The sequence below is a fragment of the Drosophila grimshawi genome, unplaced genomic scaffold (assembly GCF_018153295.1).
Source record: "Drosophila grimshawi isolate 15287-2541.00 unplaced genomic scaffold, ASM1815329v1 contig_311, whole genome shotgun sequence".
Taxonomy (NCBI): Eukaryota; Metazoa; Arthropoda; class Insecta; order Diptera; family Drosophilidae; genus Drosophila; species Drosophila grimshawi.
In genome coordinates this window covers 29,964,002-29,981,321 of record NW_025063098.1, presented here as the reverse complement: position 1 = coordinate 29,981,321, position 17,320 = coordinate 29,964,002, and the positions used below count along the sequence as shown (strand labels likewise).

Here is a 17,320-nt window from a genome sequence, read left to right as displayed (position 1 = left end):
TTTTTGTAGTCAAATAAAAAGCTCAAGTATTTTTTTTAACGGTGACAAAATTTACTATTTTTTTTATTATTTTCATATTTTTTTTGTTGTTTCTTTGTTTGTTTCATAAAAATAAAAACACTTACAAGCTAATAATGCGTTATAACACTGTTTTTTTTGGGGGGGAGGGAGGTGTTTTATGTTTTTGTTTCGAAAACTATGTACAAAAAACAAAAACAATAATTTCAGTTCGAAAAAGTGAGATGATAGAAAAGTGTTTTTTTTTGTTGAGAAATTACAGTCACTGAGTATGGAGAGAGGGGGGCAGAGAGGGTCTGGGGGAGATTAGGCTCATGCCACAAGTCACACAAGTCTCGAACTCAGAATTGGGATTTGGAGGCATCCCAAGTTTCCTTCTGTATCCTTTTGATGTGGATAAATTCCATCAAAATTCTTTTATCGATTTCAGTTAATTGTTGTTGTTGGTGTTGTTCTTTTTGTTGTTGTCGTCAGTTCAGATTGGTATTTTTGATTTGTTGTTGTCCTCTTCTTCTTTTTGGGCAGCACACAATTAGTTGGCTTAGAAGGGCGCACCGTAGCTGCCACTGGGTCGCGATGGAGCACCATATGAACCAGATGGGCCACTGGGGTAGCCACCGCCTCCACCACCCTGCTGTGTGCTCTGCTGGGCGAATTGTGCGACTTGGATGGCCTGACGCACACCCTCCAAATCGATGCCAACAACGCGTCCACCGCCGCCGCCACCAAAGCCAGGCGCACCATAGCTCGTCGAGGGTGGACCGTAGCTGGTGGAGGGTCCGCTGGGGTAGCCACCGCCGCCACCACCGCCGCCGCCTCCTCCACCACCGCCCAGCTTACTCTCCTCATTGAGCAGGATCTGACGCACCTGCTCCAGCAGCTGAGGATCTACATTTTGACCCTCCGACGTCTGGAAGCCACCGCTGACGGCCTGAAAGCCACCGCCGCCGCCGCCGCCGCCAAAGGAGGAGCCACCAAAGCCGCCACCAAATCCGCCACCACCGCCACCGCCGCCGCCACGTGGATAATTATAGCCAGATGGTGGCTCAGCTGCGGCCAAAGCAGCCAATGCAAATACCAAGAACTGTGTGGAGAACGGGGGTAGAGAGAGTGTGGGAAAGTGGAGAGAGAGAGAGCGAGAGGAGGGGGTTGAGGGGGTTGTAATCCACTGATTTATCCACTGTAATCCTTGTTGTAGTTTAACTTACCACTGAGAAGGAGTTCATTGCCGTATTTGTGTGTGTGTGTGTGTGTGGTGTTTGGGGGAAAAGAAGTAATAAAAATTTGAAGAAAATTATAAGGTAAATAAAATTTAGTTGCTTTCGAGTGGGGAGCCAGCGACTGAATGCATTCCAAAATGCCCAACAGGCCCTCTTTATACTCCTCGGCAACACGAGGAAGACTCTTCCCCTCCCCCACCCCCTCTCTTTTTGTCTTCCTCACTCGCTCTTAAGCTATCGGCTGCGTTTCATGCGAGTTCGTCGGGTTAATCATCAGTATAGGCAACTCTTCGTCTTCTTTGCAGCCAAAATACGATGCCTGGCCTCCCCCCACCCTTTTCCTCATTCACTGCTAACCATCGGCATCGTTTACAGTGACTTCGTCGGGTTAAACATCATTATCGTCAAGTCTTCGCCTTCTCTTTATGCTCCTCAGCAACACTACGCTGCGAAGCCCTCCCCCCTCCCACACTTCTCTTCTATCTTACTCACTGTCGGTTTCAGTGACTTCTGTCCCCACTCTCCCCCTGTTCAACGGCGTCAGTTACAGTGACTTTGTCGTGCAAAACATCATTATCGGCAACTCTTCATCTTCTCTTTATGCGCACTAACGTTACCGTTGTACGCTACGATCATCAGCAGCACTCACACACAGACACACACATACATAAGCATACGTTTAGTTGTAGTAGTTTGTACCTTCATCTTCAGTGAAGACTTGTTTTTGGTGGACGACCTGCGGCCATCGTACAACATCCACAACTCCAATTGCAAGAGTCGCTTCGCGTTTCCCACCATAAAGAAAAAAATACAAAAAAGCGGACATGTAAGAATGCTGTAGTCGACCACGATATACCCTGCAGACAGCTGTTAAAAATTCCCTTAAAGTTAGTACTACCCCTGGAATTCCTTTTAATATATATTTTTTTAATATGAAGGCAAAATTGCAAAAAGGTAAGTAGAAAAAATAATAGAACGTCTTACGCATTCTTCAGAGAAATCGGTTATTTATTTATAATTTTCATAATATTAAATTATGTTGTGACGGACATGGCTATATTGACTCGACTAATCCTGCTGATAAAGAATATTTATATACTTTATGGGGTTGGAGTTGCTTTCTTCTGCTTGTAACATACATTTGCACACAACCATTAAACCCCATTTACCCATTTGCTAAAAAAAACAATAAGGCTAAAATAAATACAAAATCAAAAGAAAAAGAAAAACCTAAGAAAAATAAAAATGTCGCTAACAATTTGAGTTGCATTCGAACAGAAAAAAAATTTCTTTGGCACTTTCCTCGATTCACGTTTTTATTTTGTGTATTTTTGTCTTTCGACATTTTCGCGATTGACCAGGAAGTCATTTTAGCCAAACATTCGATTTTCAAAGGAAAAGCCAATAGACAAATGTCAGATGAGCAAATCTTCAAATATATTAAAGAAAAATTAAAATTTTACTATGCTTTAATAATTCTTTAATCAAGCACTGCTTCAACTAATTGTGTTGTATTTTGTATGCGAAACTCACCGAGTTTTTATGGTCCATAAAACAAGCCAAGTGAAGGCAAAAAAAAACACAAAATAGCTCCACAATTTCGCACCTTGGCCACGTATTACGAAATTCGGTAGCTGGAAAAGAGCTAAAAACTCATACCTACTTATATACAGTTTGTTAAGAAAGTACTTGGACACAAGAAAAAAATCAACTTTTCTCATTTCTTTTGCAAAACAATGACAAAAATAAACCTAATTTCTGTGCGGAATCGCAAAACCATAAGAGAATAAATAATTTTCGCTTTTAGAACTTTCAATCTGGTTAATTTTCGTACTATCTAATTTAAAGTAATCCATTTAACAATAGAAAAATAAGATAAAAAATATGTCAATAATAATAAGAAAAGTCGAATTTTTTGCTTTGTCACAAGACTTTCCTGCCAAACTGTATTTCAATTTTTTTTACACATATAATTTCCATGTGGAGCAGTAGGGCGCTTCGTCAGATAAGTTTCAGAGAGACGTATAATCAAATGTGGCCGATTTCCCAAGGAGTTGCAATTAAGTTGAAATTATTTAAATTCCCAGACAACGACAAAAGGTGCGAGTAAAAGTTGTAATTGTTAAACGAAAAAAGCAACAAAACATAATAGTGATACACATACACACATACAAACATACATACATATGTATCTCTGCCCGTCTGTGTATTTGTCTTGATTCGTAATTCAAACATTTGTTTCACTTCACGTTCGCACTCTCAATTCGGCGCTTTATGTCTCATTTGTAGTTTCTTTCACATTACGCTTTGGCTTTGGGTCTTCCCTTGGTGACATAACACGCAAGCGGGTGTCGGACAATGACTCATTGTTATAAATAACGTAAGTCCCTCTGTACTTACAGTATTTGCAGTGTTGCAGCATTCAGCAGCCACAAGAATAAATATATATTTTGTTTTATGAGAATTGCATTAGGTTTGTGCGGACTAATTTAATCTTAATGTCAGGTCGTTGTGCGATTTCGTCAAATACTCTCAGTTCATTGTACGCTTCAAAAAGACTACGTAGTTAATTAAATATCGCCCAAAATGCAAAATATGCAAGGGTATTGGCCCGAATTACGAAACCTTTGTCGGTTTGCCGGCTATAAGCGGATAAAATCACACACGCAGCTTCATAAGTAGGATAATTAATTAGGATAATAATTGAGTGGAGACCCAAAACCAATAATTTTAGTAGAAGTAGAAGTAGAAGTATGCTTTGTGGTTCAAGTCTCCGTTTTATAATTATCCTATTTATTATACAATATATGTCCTATGTTTGGTGGTTCAGGTCTCCGCTCGCAGGCTTATAGATCATAGTCGGTTTTTCGTCGATTCGATTTAAGATATTGCATTTTCTCAGGGCATAATCACACTATTACATAAAGTAATGATTGCTTACCTCAACTTAAGAACATGTCGTACTAAAAACAAATTGTTTTCCAAGATATCGTAACCAAACTCATAAAATATACAAATTATTAGGTTGCTTATGCCTTAAATCTAAAATGCCAAGGCAAGGTCAAGACCCAAGCTGTCCCCAATACTCGAATAAAATGCTTTTCACTTGCTAATTTTTTATCCAAAAAATATAGATTTTTTTAAAATATTAAACAGCGTATTTATTTACTTGAATATTATAATATTTGTTTACTTATTTTATGAAATGAGTTTCTTCAAAAATGCATAATGCATCATATTAATAGATAGATTTTTCGATTGTATTTTTCTTACATTTTTTTTGTATATATTTTGAACTGGGTAGGCTGAGTAGGCGTATACGTAATGTGGCATTATTGACGATTGTCTGTCGGTGGAGTTCAGTTGTGCGTATTATGTCAACAGCAATAAAAAACATGATTTTGAAGTGTACTCGAGCAAAAAAAAAACAAAATCGAAAGCAACTGAAAAATAAGAGTCAAACAACAGCAGAAAATGAAACCGAATCCCAATCAAAGCTGCCACAAGTGCCCCCTAAATTGTGGTAAATGGGCTTTATTTAAAGTTTGTCGGGGTACATCACTCATCACACAGTTTTCGACTTTCGCAAAGTGCAACAAGGCTGATTTTTTGGCTTTTCGAGTTTCGAGTTTTTTGAGATATTTTTTTTGGGTTTGACGCTGGGCAATATTCCGTATTGGAAACCTTCACGCTTCAAAGTGAAGGACTTTTGCGGCTGGCTGCGTGCCGCGTTGCGTGGCGGGCAATGACAACAGCGGCACGATTCCGACCCCAACACATACACACTCTTGCATCTTGGTGGCAACAAGAGACGAAAGTCAACACTCGACACCAACAGCAGCAGCAGCAGCAAGCGGAGCGGAAGGCAGCTTCAACTTAACTCGAGTCGGACTACAATGACAATGCACTAAATCAGTTTTTATTTTTGGTATACCCTTTAAGGGGGGTATTCTAATTTTGAGATGAGCAGCGACTTCATTAAGTATTTGCATATAGTATAATATTAAGAGGCAACTCTAGTTGATTAGACACAACTATGTCTAAGTACCCACCTAATTTGTGAACTCTCTTTTAATTTGTTAATTTACTTTGGATTAAACCAGTCAATTTAAAATTATTTTTTATGTTATTTAAATTGAATTGTGAATCTTTAAACGTTATCATATTATTAATAAACATCTAAATATAATTCAAATAAAACCAATAATATTTATTTATACTTAATTTATGTTATTTAAATTTTACTATTAGTTCTAGAAAACAATTAAAATCTGAGCATTTTCTATGCTAAATACCAAAATATTCCGCTTTCAAGGGTATATAATAAACGGCTTAAAAAGCTTAGCTGTTCTGACTCGATTTTTGTTTTTTTTTTTTTTATATGGGCCTGTCGCTGTGTCTTAACTTATTTTGATCAGTTTGTGTGAGTTGTTGCCACAGCTGCTGCTGCTGCTGCTGCCACTGTCACTTTGACGTTTAATTTGGTTTATTGTGGCCGACTTGGCTTAAGAGATGCCTTGTGAAGGTCTCTCTCTCAATTACAATTTCGTAATTGTCTTCATTTTTGTCTTTTGCTTTTTTTCTGTATTTTTCTTTTTTTTTTTTTTGGCTTGCAAAGTGTAATTGGAGTAGTAGTTATAGGGTCAGGAATCCAATCAGGTGCATATATATTATATTTAATACATACAGTTGCGGTCAAAATAATAATAGTGCTGCTTCTGAAAGCATTTAATATAAATATAACTCTATTTATGGTGATCAAAGCGAAACCTCTTCAAAAACATCAATATGAAGAACAATAACCAACAAATATTTGGTTTCTCATCTGGGAATGTTTTCAAATACAATTATTTTTAAAATATTATCAGCCATTATATTTCACTATTATTCCACTACTTTTAAAATGATAATTTAATAACTCTAAACAGAAAACAAATATAAAATTCATTAAACTTAAGGACTTTATGCCAACTTTAAATGTTGACTTATCATTAGTAATGCTTGCTTGTGTTTAATGCATCATTTTGTGAGCTATATTTTAAATATTTCGTGTAATATTTTCAAAAACATTTGAGTGCAATACTATTATTTTGACCGCAGCTGTATATTTTTGCTCGATTCTAAATTGCTGGCTTTTGGGCAGCAGCTTGGCATTGGCTGCTTTTTAGCTGTTATTTTTAGCTCCTTTTGGGCTTCTTTTTTGCTTAGCTGATATTTTATTTGTTTTTTTTTTTAGTTTCTTTTTGGCTTCTTTTTGCACGCTGTTTTGTTTTGTTAACGCGTTTTTTTTTTTATTTTTTTAGCATTCGTTTCGTTTGATTTTTTTTTTTGCAACTTTAAGTTTTTTTAGTTATTTTTTTTTTAATGAAATGCTTTATTGCACGCCACAATATGCTTATGTATGTTGTGTGTTGTGTTGTGTTTATATCTGGTCAAATCCATCATTAACACGTCCACTAGGTCAACGCAGCCGCATCATGACTTACATTTGGTTTAAAAACCATTTTTTTATTGTTGTTTTTGCTTTTTGCTATTTTCTCGGCTTAATGGCGGCCTAAGTAGCTGTTCATTATCTATGTGTGCGTGTGCGTGACGTGTATATCTGTGTGTGGCTGTGTGAGTGTGTGTGGCTGTGTGAGTGCGTTGGTAATTGTTATGACACTTTAATTGGGGCAGATGGCGGTAACAAAACAGAAACAAAAACAACAACAACATGTGTTTACATGCAATCAAAACAAAAACAATGTTGGCAACGCTTAACTAAAAGCGCGCGTAAATTGGTCTTTCTCTGCCAATTGATGCATCAAATTGATAAAGCTTGGCTTGCAAAATATGTTTTTGGAACGACACGCCCACGTCAGTCAATGATCAAATCAAATTTAATGATATTTGATTATTATTATTATTGTTATTATTATTGCTGAACTGCAAGGTTTAGTTATTTAAGTTATTTGTATCCGCGGTAATTTGTTGGTCATTAATCAAGCCGTAACCAGAAGTCGAACGCATATTTTGAGGCATATGCATATTTGGCAACATCATTAAAAATGTGTTGATTTTTTACGATTTACCATTAAATTTAATTCCATGGTTTATGACGAAATTTTCAAGCGCAACCAGCTTAATGCTGCCAGATTGTTGAAGTTACAAGTCTGGCAATGAAACGGCCATTGCAATTCTTTGCTCATTGTGAACCTTTTCTTACTTTAATGACAGTTTAATGCACTCATGTAATAATTTTCAATGCTGCCAGATCGTCGAAGTAACAATTATTTGCTCATTATGAACTTTTTATGTTTATTACAAATGAATAACGTATTTTTTATTTAAATTAACTCCATTCGTTTATCTATAAATAAAATGACACAGGTGAGAAGCTGTAGACTCACAAAAAATCACAGCATAAATAAAAACTATTCAAGCGCTGCGGAAAAGCAAATAATTTGTGACAAATGCCAAGAATATCGCAAGATGTAATTGCTGCTGATGAAGATGAATGCGCTGAAAATTGCAGACGCTCGATTACATAAGGCGCCAACGCAGAAGAGACAACCGCCTGTATGTGGCAGCAGTGTGTGTTGCAGTAGCAACAACCTCGACAAACGTCTTCCTCAAAAAGAGACAAGCAAACAAGTTTTTATTCCTCGCTCTTTATGTAAGTCAAGCGTGGCAACTGGCAACTGGCAACTGCCAACCGGCAACTGTAGGCAGATGAGTTGTTTGTCTGTTTGCATGTTTTTTGTTGTTGTTGCCAATGTTGTAGCCAGTTTGCAACCAGCAGCAACAAGTAACATTGTTGTCAAGGAAGGGGAGGTGGGTGGTTGGTTTAGCTTGTGGCAAGTGAAATTGCATATGCAATGCGAACCAAAACTAGGCAAAAAACACATAGAAAAAAAGAAAGAGGTCTCTAGGCGGGGATGAGCGGCTAGGAAATACCCTGCAATGAAATTCTTTGTTTCTCGTATAAGTATTTAAGGAAAATGTATTAAATAGAATAAATATGTGTGTATAATTCATATAATTTGCTTAAAATTGAGTTCTTTATGATGGAAATAAAGATATATACATCAATTAAATGATAAAGTCTCTTGTAATCATTATAAAGAGTACTCGAAAAGTTTCATTCAAGAAATAACTAATATAACAGCGATTAAGAGAATAGAAAAACTAATATTAATAAAAAAAAACAGTAATTATTATGTCTCGAAAGGTAACCGGAAAGATAATTTGTCCCAACAACGCGGCGGATTCGCATATTTGACACTTTGGGATTCCCCCATTGAAAAGCGCATTTTATTTTTATTTAAAAAGAACGAAGAGAAAGTTAAACATTCTTCACCTTAACTTACATTTTATTTATACATTTTGGCTTATATAATTATATAAAAAAGAGAAATGTGGAATATGCAAGTAGATGCCTCTACTTTAAGCTAACCAACCGCGCTAACACATTTTTAATGTGTACAGGGTATATACCAAAAAAAAAACAAAAAAAAAAAATTATGCTGTGAAAATCAAAGGTGTATAGAAATGCTGAAATTGTTTGGGAAATTGCCGCGACACGTTTTGCCATGTCTGCGAGTGGCTCTTTGGCTATTTGGCTATTTGACTGGAACCGGGCTTTGTCTGTCTCTCTGTCTGTCTGTGTGTTTGTCTGGTATTCCAGCGGCAAAACATGTCCATCGCTTGTGGGTTCTGTGGACTGTGTGCAAACTTTAGCCTTTGGATGCCAACATATTTACTCAGCTCAGCTTATGCAAAGCAAAGCAAAGCAAATCACAGCATGGCAGATGTTTTGTACTTGCGCAATAATCGGGCAGGCAAGCAGCTAGTGTGTATTGCCATATGGACAAAATGTGGAGATTCTCAAGGCGTCTCAAAAAAGTAAAAGTTCAAAACGGGTTAAAACACACAAATAAAAACACTAATCGACCAGAGACACCCTGCCAGGCGCAGCAGGCATCTTTTAATACTCAGCTCGTGATTAGAAGCGTCATTTTACATTGCCTTAATTATAGTTAAATTTGGCCAGCTCATTCGCTAATCACAGCCTAAGCCAACAGACTCTTTAGCGAATGTCTGGCTAAAGTAAAATAATTGCAAATTCAACTTTCGCTTTAATGAACTTCTCCAAAATTTTCTTTTTACATATGCTCAAACTTGAATTCAAATTAAAAATCGATAGGTCGGGCACTCTTATCGACTAATAATCGTTTTACTGTGGTGCATACTGTTAGGCGCATGGTAACACACTGAAAATTGTAGCACGCGCTCAGGTGTTGCAAAATACCACACCTATTTGCTTTTGGCACATAATAAATTAGCATATACAGGTTAACTTGTTTATATTTTTAAATTCAAGTGTATACAATTACTAAGCGCAGCAGCCTATCTTATTCAATCAAACTAACTAAATCAAAATTCCAAACCATAAAAAACCAATTTGATAAAGCACTTAGCCATTCCAATGCTATACTCACGCTGGTCACACTGAATTCGGCCGAACAGCTGACTGTCGGTGCACGATAAACCTGTGAATGGTCGGACGCCATTACGTTACGTGCTGACGACTTCGTGTACGTGTACAATAAAAAAACAGGCGAAAAAAGAACGAAACGAACACACACACACAGATATATATATATATATAAATATATGTAAGATACACAGGGCGAGAATTGTCAAAAAAATAATAAATAATCGTGTTGATGTCGCTACGATAATAGGTCAAGAAGGACAAGCCACAAAAAAAGAAATACAAAACAAAAACAAAAACTGAACGCAAGAGGGGAATAAAAAGACGAATTCAAGATTAATATCTTTCTGGAGTCGATCAGCCAATTGGCTGGCAGTGCGTCCAACAATATGCAGCTGGTAATTTCGACAGTTTGCCTGGCGCTGACCAGCGCCGTAATTGGCAACGCCTATCTGCAAAAGCAACAATTCTATCCAGCCGTTGTCTACATCACCAAATCCAATGCATCCATGGCAGTAAGCTTAAAATAAATAATCAAAATATAAATAATACACTCGAAATTTGATTTCATTTTTGTAGGTAATCTACATACAATTCTTTGTGATAGTCTTCATGTTTGGCAAACTATTGCGCAAGGTATTTCATTTGCAGAGTGAAGTTGTCAAAACTTATCTTTTAACAGACTTATTAATTGCTGTCTATTTGTATTTGCAGATATTTTTGGGCACGCTGCGTGCCGCTGAATTTGAGCATTTGCTGGAGCGTTTCTGGTATGCATTGACGGAGACGTGTTTGGCATTTACCGTATTCCGCGATGATTTCAATCCGCGATTTGTTGCACTCTTCACAGTGCTCCTATTCCTCAAATCATTCCATTGGCTCGCCGAGGAACGCGTCGATTTTGTAAGTGGCTCGAATAATGGAGTACTTTTTAGGTTTTATCAATTCCTAGTCAAGATGTCAATGATGATATACACATTATATAGTTTAAGTTTTAATTGTGTTGCCATCTTGTCTTCCAAAGATCAATCTTGCTGCAGGCAGTAATTATTTATAAATATATGTTATAAGATTGTCATAGAAACCATAGATCTAGAAATAGCTTATTATATTAGACAAGTTTTTGAAAGCTATCTAACTATCTAACTGCTTTATCATATCACATTAGCTATAGCTCATAGATGAGATAGCTTCAGGGTATCAATAGGTTGAGAGCCAATTTCTTTTCTTTATATATTATTTTTAGTATGTATATATATATTATAGTTTCAGTTTTAGCCATCAACAGATGGCTATGTTCTATGTGAAACGTTCCACTTTTTTTATTTATATTTTTACTAGTTTTATTTATTTATTTAATTTAAGAAATGCCAAACTGGGAAATCACATATAGATCAAAACTAAATTTAATTTTTGTTATTTACGATTTCGCTTGTTAGCAGTTATTTATATATATATATTATATATGTTTGTCATAGAAACTATCGGACTAGGAATTGCTTATTGTATGAACAAACTGTGTTGATTGCTTTAGCTATTATTTGTATCTGGTTAGAAACAACTTTAAAATTCCTGCACGAAAGCGAGCAACTTCCTCGACTTGAGGGTTTCTATATGTTCCGAGCTTGAGACATGTTTCCTCATGAGATACTACATCTTTTTCTAGCAGTCTGCTTTGAAGTGCTTTGAGAATTCTTTTTATTATTAGAAATTGAGAAGGGTTCATTGCAGACTACATCTAGTTCAGTTAGGTGACTTCTTAGTCTAAAGAGTCCTGTCCAGACATCGCTGAGTATTCCAAGTCTGTTCTTTTCCTTCGTCTTCCCATTCTCTCCAGCATACGCCATCCAAACAAGAAACTTGATTGATTTAATAGTTATAACATTCATCAAGGTCAGCCATTCTGCTCACTCTGCTCGTAGCCATATCTTATCTATGCCATAAAAAGCCAAGTTCGTTTACACTCTGGCAGAAAAATAGCACTAAATTTTAGAAATTAGTTCAACTTGTTATTCATCAAGTAAATTTCCAAAAATTGAAGCCTTTGGTTTTTGAAGAATATCCATTTGCATTTCTTAATTTTTGTTTGGATTTTTCTAAAATTTAACAAAAATATGCGTTATTTTCAGAGTCACAGTTGATATAGCTCAAACATATATCTGCTCGTAGCCATATCTTATCTAACCCTTAAATTTAGTCGATAAATTAATCTAGCTTAATTTGAAAAACTTACGAAAGGATTTGCGTTTGCATTTCTAATTATTATAAATATTTTCTAAGACATTTGTTTAGAAAAACATATTTGCGGAATTTTCAATGTAGGACAAAAGCTTTTCAATTTATAAGAAAAAACAAGAAAACCTTTCTAATTTTTTGGGGATATTTTCTAAATTTCAGTTAAATTTTTATTACTGTAAAATACTTGGAAACTTTTGCCAACCGCCGAACTTGACTATTTTATACTGCTTATTAATGAATGTATTTTTGTATCTGTTTTCTGCGCAGATGGAGCGTTCTCCTGTGCTTGGCTGGCTGTTTCACATCCGCGTTGGCAGTCTGCTGACCATGCTGGGCATCCTCGACTATGTGCTCCTCATGCATGCCTACAATTCGACGCTGGTGCGTGGACCGACGGTGCAGTTGGTGTTTGGCTTTGAGTATGCGATTCTGTTGACTGTGATTGCGAGCACAACAATTAAATATGTGCTGCATGCGGCCGAGATGCGAACGGATACGCCCTGGGAGAATAAAGCCGTATTCCTGCTCTACACGGAGTTGGTAATTGGGCTGATTAAGGTCGTGTTGTATCTGCTGTTTGTGGTGATTATGGCCAAGATTTATGCGCTGCCCATGTTCGTCTTCCGGCCCATGTTCTTCACCATCCGCAATTTCCGGAAGGCGCTCAACGACGTGATCATGTCGAGACGCGCCATCCGCAATATGAACACCTTGTATCCGGATGCGACGCCGGAGGAGTTGCGGCAGTCGGATAATATCTGCATCATTTGCCGCGAGGATATGGTCAATCATTCGAAGAAGCTACCCTGCGGCCACATCTTCCACACGACGTGTCTGCGCTCCTGGTTCCAGCGCCAGCAGACGTGTCCCACCTGTCGCCTCAATATCCTGCGCACCCCGGCCATCAATTCGATGGCCATGCCGCGTGCCGATGACGCAGCCAATCCGGCTGCAGCTGGCGGAGCGGGAGCGGTGCCAGCAGGAGCAGCAGTACCTGGCGCAGCTGGAGTAGCACCTGGAGCAGCTGCACCTGGCGCAGCGGCCGGTGAAGCTGTGGCAACTGCAGCGGGCGCAGCTGGAGCAGCTGCAGCGCCAGGCTTGGATGCACATACAAATGGCGCCGTGGCACGCAATGCTGGAGCGCCCAATTTTGCGGACATCTTCGGCGATGCCAGTAAATATTCTATTGTCTTATATCATTATTATTATATTATATGTATATATATATGTTTATATATATATATATATTATATTCCTCTCTTATCTAACCCCTGTTTCCCCTTTGCAGGTGGCTTATCCAATCTGGCTGGTTTGCCTCCGCCGCCGCCTTTGCTTTCACCATTTATGATGCAATCCCCATTTGGTTATTTTACGCCTCCAGTTGTGCCGCCACCGCCCATGCCCCTGGATCTGACCAGGTTCAACGAGGAGGAACTGCTCGCCATGGAGGGCAATCTGCGACAGCATATCGAAGAGCGCTTAAAGGTAGCTATCATTACACTCGGAAAACTCCCACTGAAATTTAGAAACGGAACTAAAAAAAAGAAAGTCGCCTTAAAAAAAAGAAGGAGAACAAAGAGAAATTCTTGTTTTTAGATACAATTTGGTCTTCAAATCATAAAAACGTTTGGCCTACTGCAAAAAGTGCTAAAATATCTATCTAGTAAATATATATCCATAAAGTATAAATGCAAAAACTTAATTTTAGAAAAACTCAATTGAAATAGCCTTTAAATTTAGAAAATCAAACAAAACTGAAAATCAACCTAAGAATTTACAATTACATTTTTCTTAAAATTTGAAATGCTTTCAAATGAAGTTGTGTGCATTTATAAACTATGTAAAATAATAATACAAGTAACAAGACCCCGGTAAAGAATTCTTTTATGAAGACAACGATTTTTCGAAAAGCACAAATCAAAATTGTTGGAAATTTACTGGCTGAATAATAAGATGAGTTAAACTATGCAAAATTTAAGAAATTCAGTGCGAGTGTAGCCAAATACAATTTTGGCAAATATTAATCTAAATTTGTTCTACATTCTCAGATGCTGCGCAATATATCGCTCATGGTGGACTCTGCCAATCTGCTAATGCAGCAATATCAGCTGCTGGTGGCCCGATTGCCACCGCCAGCAACAACGACAGCAACAACAACAACTCTTCCGGCAGCAGTCGCAGCAGCAGCAGTTCCAGTGAATTCCAGTCCAAATCCTGTCTATGATGAACCAAGCACATCGAGAGCAGCTGCAGCAAAAGTGGAGCAGACAACGCATCATCAGCTTAGTGCTGCTGCTGTAGCTGCTGCTCCGAGTAGTGTTGTCTCTGACCAAGTTACTATCGAGGATCTGGGCGCTGAGGATGATGATGATGTGGATGTGGATGTGGATGTTATGCCATCCACAGCAGACAACTGCGTCAACGTGGACAACGAGGAGAGCACAGAGCTGAGTGAGTTGCGAAAGAGACGCTTGAAATTTCTGGAGGAGCGCAACAATTCACCAACAACAACAACAACAACCACAACAATAACAACGACTACGAGTAGCGATAAAACAGATTAGAATTTGTGGAACTGAATTGAAAACAATAGCAAAAAAAGAAAGAAAAAGCAGCCCAGCTCATCCTCAGCCTCATCCGCATCCTCCCCAGCAATCAAATTAAACTCGATGTGTATTCTATGAATGGATATTGATTTAAGCTACCAAACAAATATCCTGGCGATGTATGATTTATGAATACGATGATATATCTATATATATGTAGAGAGAGAGAGAGCGTGTGGCGTGCAAAAATTCAATATATATATATATATATATATACACAATCTCGAGTTCATATATATATATATATAAATATTGTGTAAAAATTAATTTAGATATGGGGATAAACTGAAAGATTTATATTTAAAATATTATTATATGTGTATAATTAATGTGAAATATAATTAAAACGAAAAAAAGACGATGACGACATTGCTGAATTTTGATTACAAATATATATATATATAGATAGGGGTAAATAATTTAAACATATATTATTATTACTATTATTACTGCGACTACACATAGATAACAACTGTGGAACGCCGAGCGCCTCGCGCATGAAAGATCTGCATCTGCACATTGCCGGATCAAATGCGCGACTCGATTTCACGGAACTCGCCCGGATCGGTGAACCGTACAGTCAATATATAGAAGAGCGACGGAAATGGCACCAAACACAGCAACGCATAATGATAATTCAACGAGGAGATGCCAAAGGCCAGCAGCAGCCAGTGAACAGCTAAAAAAAAAAAAACGGAATATTTCAAATTCGAATTTAATAAAATTTATATACAGTGGCAAAAACGATAATAGCAACACTCTCGCTGCAAATGTATCTTTTTTGAATTGGTAAGTTTACGGAATAGTTAAAAATACGTTTTAAGAATTGTAAGACACTTAAAAAAAAGTAAGCGGGAATAAAAAACACAATTTTCTTCAACTTATTTTAGATTTCATTAAAATGAAAATTAGTAAATTAAATTTTGTAAAAAAAGGAAGGAAATTAACGCAAAAATAATAACACGATTTTTCATATGTGCATAATACAATTATGAAAATTATAAACAAATAAACGGTATTTGGAATAAATAAAAGAACATATATATGTTGAAAATAACTCCAGGAGCAATACTAACTTTAATTTACAGGGCGAATACAAAACAATATATTCAAAATCAACATTTGAAACAATTGCAAATGGTTTGATTTTTCATTCGTAAGAAAAGTGGTGCAATTATTTTTTTATTTATTTATTTATATATAACTTACAAATGATGACCACATTCTTGACATCCCACACGGAGGAGAGAAGCAGCGCCTTTTGAGTCTGATCCAGCTTCAGGGAGTAGTGTATTGCATTGGCCACCATAGACATGGCAATGCTCAAATATGGGAATGAATAATCTACAACAAAATATTAATTATATTAACTGCGCTGGGAAAATATTGATTACAATCAGAATCAAAATCCGCCTAAATGTTAAAAAGTTTTTCTTTTTTTTGGAAATATAATTAAATATAAATAAGCCTTTTTTTTAATTCCAAATATATGGCAAATTTCTAACTCTGAATGCGATATGTTTCCGAGCATAATTGACTCACAGATGAGGCCGCAGCAGGTGCCGTGAATCAAGGTGAGCAGTGGCAGAAAATAGAGAGCAGAATACATCGGCGCCTTGCCGCGCACATCCAGCATGGAGCTGATCACGGGACGAATGATGAACATATTCAGCAGACACAAAAAATAATAAACCAAGACAATTGTTTGACTGCAAAAAGAGAGATTAAAATAAATGTACCAAATTATGTTTAAATAGTTGGTACACACAGCGGATAGACGGCTTCCTGGGTGCAATGATATGCGGTCTCATAGTTGGGATTGGGATTGTAGAAGAGTGTGTACCAGTCGGTCAGTTTGCGCACCTCGCAGGCGAACAGGCGCAGCTCCCACAACGGTTCCATGAAAAGCGTTGCCAAGATTGCAGCTAATGCAACTTCGACAAATGCGCTCGCTGTCAAAATTAATTGTTTGCGCGAAAATTTGCGATCCTTAGCATCCATGTCGATGAAGAAACAGTGCATCATCAGTGGCAGCATTGTCATGAATCCCAAATATAGCCACGAATAAGTGCTTAACTCATCCCGACATGGCATGCATGCGAAACTCGCATTCACCTGAAAGAAAAACATTTCAATTTCAAATAAAACAAATTATGAATAAATTTCGAAATTACCCGTGATCCTCGTGGGCAAACGCCGCAGCTGCTCCAGCTGCCATTTTCGAGCAGCGATCGTCCACAATAAATGCCGGGGCAGCGATCCAAATAATTGTACATATTTTTATGCCACAGCGCTATTTATTTATTTATTTATTGTTGTTATTGTTCTCTTGTCACAATCTCAATCGCCGCAAATGCTTACCAACACTACTATGGTACAGCTCTGGGCACACCGAAAACATTAACATTTGCTGTAAGTTATCAGAAGCGCGCACTTATTATGGTTGTTATTTTGCAATTTACTAATAGTTAAATTAACATTTTTGAACGACTAAGTACCAATTTTATTTGCTTAAAAAAAAACAAAATCATATTAGCTTTTACCATCCCCACTTTTGTGACTATGTTATGTCAGTTAGCATAGTTCCAAACAACAGAGGCATAACAGAACAGCTGATACTTAACATTACCTATCGACTATGTCATACATAACAATTACAACGCAATTGCAGAACTATTGTTCTACACACCCACACCCCTATGCCCTAAAAATAATCGCCAATCAAGTAAAGACACCTTATCTGCATATGTCATCGATTAGCC

At 37.3% G+C, this 17,320-nt stretch overlaps 3 protein-coding genes across 4 annotated transcripts; 1 reads left to right on the top strand and 2 right to left on the bottom strand.

Moving 5' to 3' along the window:
* Positions 1-497: 497 nt before the first annotated feature.
* On the bottom strand, positions 498-2,792 carry LOC6569694 (putative glycine-rich cell wall structural protein 1). Of its 2 annotated transcripts, none has more exons than XM_043215066.1 (2): positions 2,772-2,792; positions 498-1,102 (listed from the first exon to the last, which is right to left on the bottom strand). In XM_043215066.1, exons 1-2 carry the CDS (start codon positions 2,787-2,789, stop codon positions 560-562), a joined length of 561 nt encoding a protein of 186 aa, XP_043071001.1. In that variant the 5' UTR covers positions 2,790-2,792; the 3' UTR covers positions 498-559. The 2 variants fall into 2 exon arrangements, with proteins under 2 accessions (XP_043071001.1, XP_001995895.1); XM_001995859.2 differs by lacking the exon at positions 2,772-2,792 and adding an exon at positions 1,227-1,309.
* Positions 2,793-9,753: 6,961 nt separating this feature from the next.
* Positions 9,754-14,914, top strand: LOC6569695 (E3 ubiquitin-protein ligase HRD1). The gene is made up of 6 exons (XM_001995860.3): positions 9,754-10,229; positions 10,294-10,350; positions 10,429-10,617; positions 12,220-13,126; positions 13,241-13,437; positions 14,001-14,914. The coding sequence occupies exons 1-6, from the start codon at positions 10,104-10,106 to the stop codon at positions 14,514-14,516; spliced, it is 1,992 nt and encodes a 663-aa protein (XP_001995896.1). The 5' UTR covers positions 9,754-10,103; the 3' UTR covers positions 14,517-14,914.
* Positions 14,844-16,987, bottom strand: LOC6569696 (JNK1/MAPK8-associated membrane protein). The gene is made up of 6 exons (XM_001995861.3): positions 16,920-16,987; positions 16,733-16,851; positions 16,327-16,673; positions 16,101-16,267; positions 15,768-15,902; positions 14,844-15,237 (listed from the first exon to the last, which is right to left on the bottom strand). Exons 1-6 carry the CDS (start codon positions 16,963-16,965, stop codon positions 15,086-15,088), a joined length of 966 nt encoding a protein of 321 aa, XP_001995897.2. The 5' UTR covers positions 16,966-16,987; the 3' UTR covers positions 14,844-15,085.
* Between the last annotated feature and the right edge of the window lie 333 nt (positions 16,988-17,320).

Excerpts from the sequence above, each read along its gene's own strand:
- LOC6569695 (XM_001995860.3), top strand. The coding sequence starts at position 10,104 with ATGCAGCTGGTAATTTCGACAGTTTGCCTGGCGCTGACCAGCGCCGTA. Across the intron at positions 10,618-12,219 it reads CCGAGGAACGCGTCGATTTT|ATGGAGCGTTCTCCTGTGCT; the intron begins GTAAGTGGCTCG and ends TTTTCTGCGCAG. Across the intron at positions 13,127-13,240 it reads GGACATCTTCGGCGATGCCA|GTGGCTTATCCAATCTGGCT; the intron begins GTAAATATTCTA and ends TCCCCTTTGCAG.
- LOC6569696 (XM_001995861.3), bottom strand. The coding sequence starts at position 16,965 with ATGTTAATGTTTTCGGTGTGCCCAGAGCTGTACCATAGTAGTGTTG. Across the intron at positions 16,852-16,919 it reads GCTGTACCATAGTAGTGTTG|CGCTGTGGCATAAAAATATG; the intron begins GTAAGCATTTGC and ends ATAAATAAATAG. Across the intron at positions 15,238-15,767 it reads CAAGAATGTGGTCATCATTT|CTGTTCACTGGCTGCTGCTG; the intron begins GTAAGTTATATA and ends TTTTTTTTTTAG.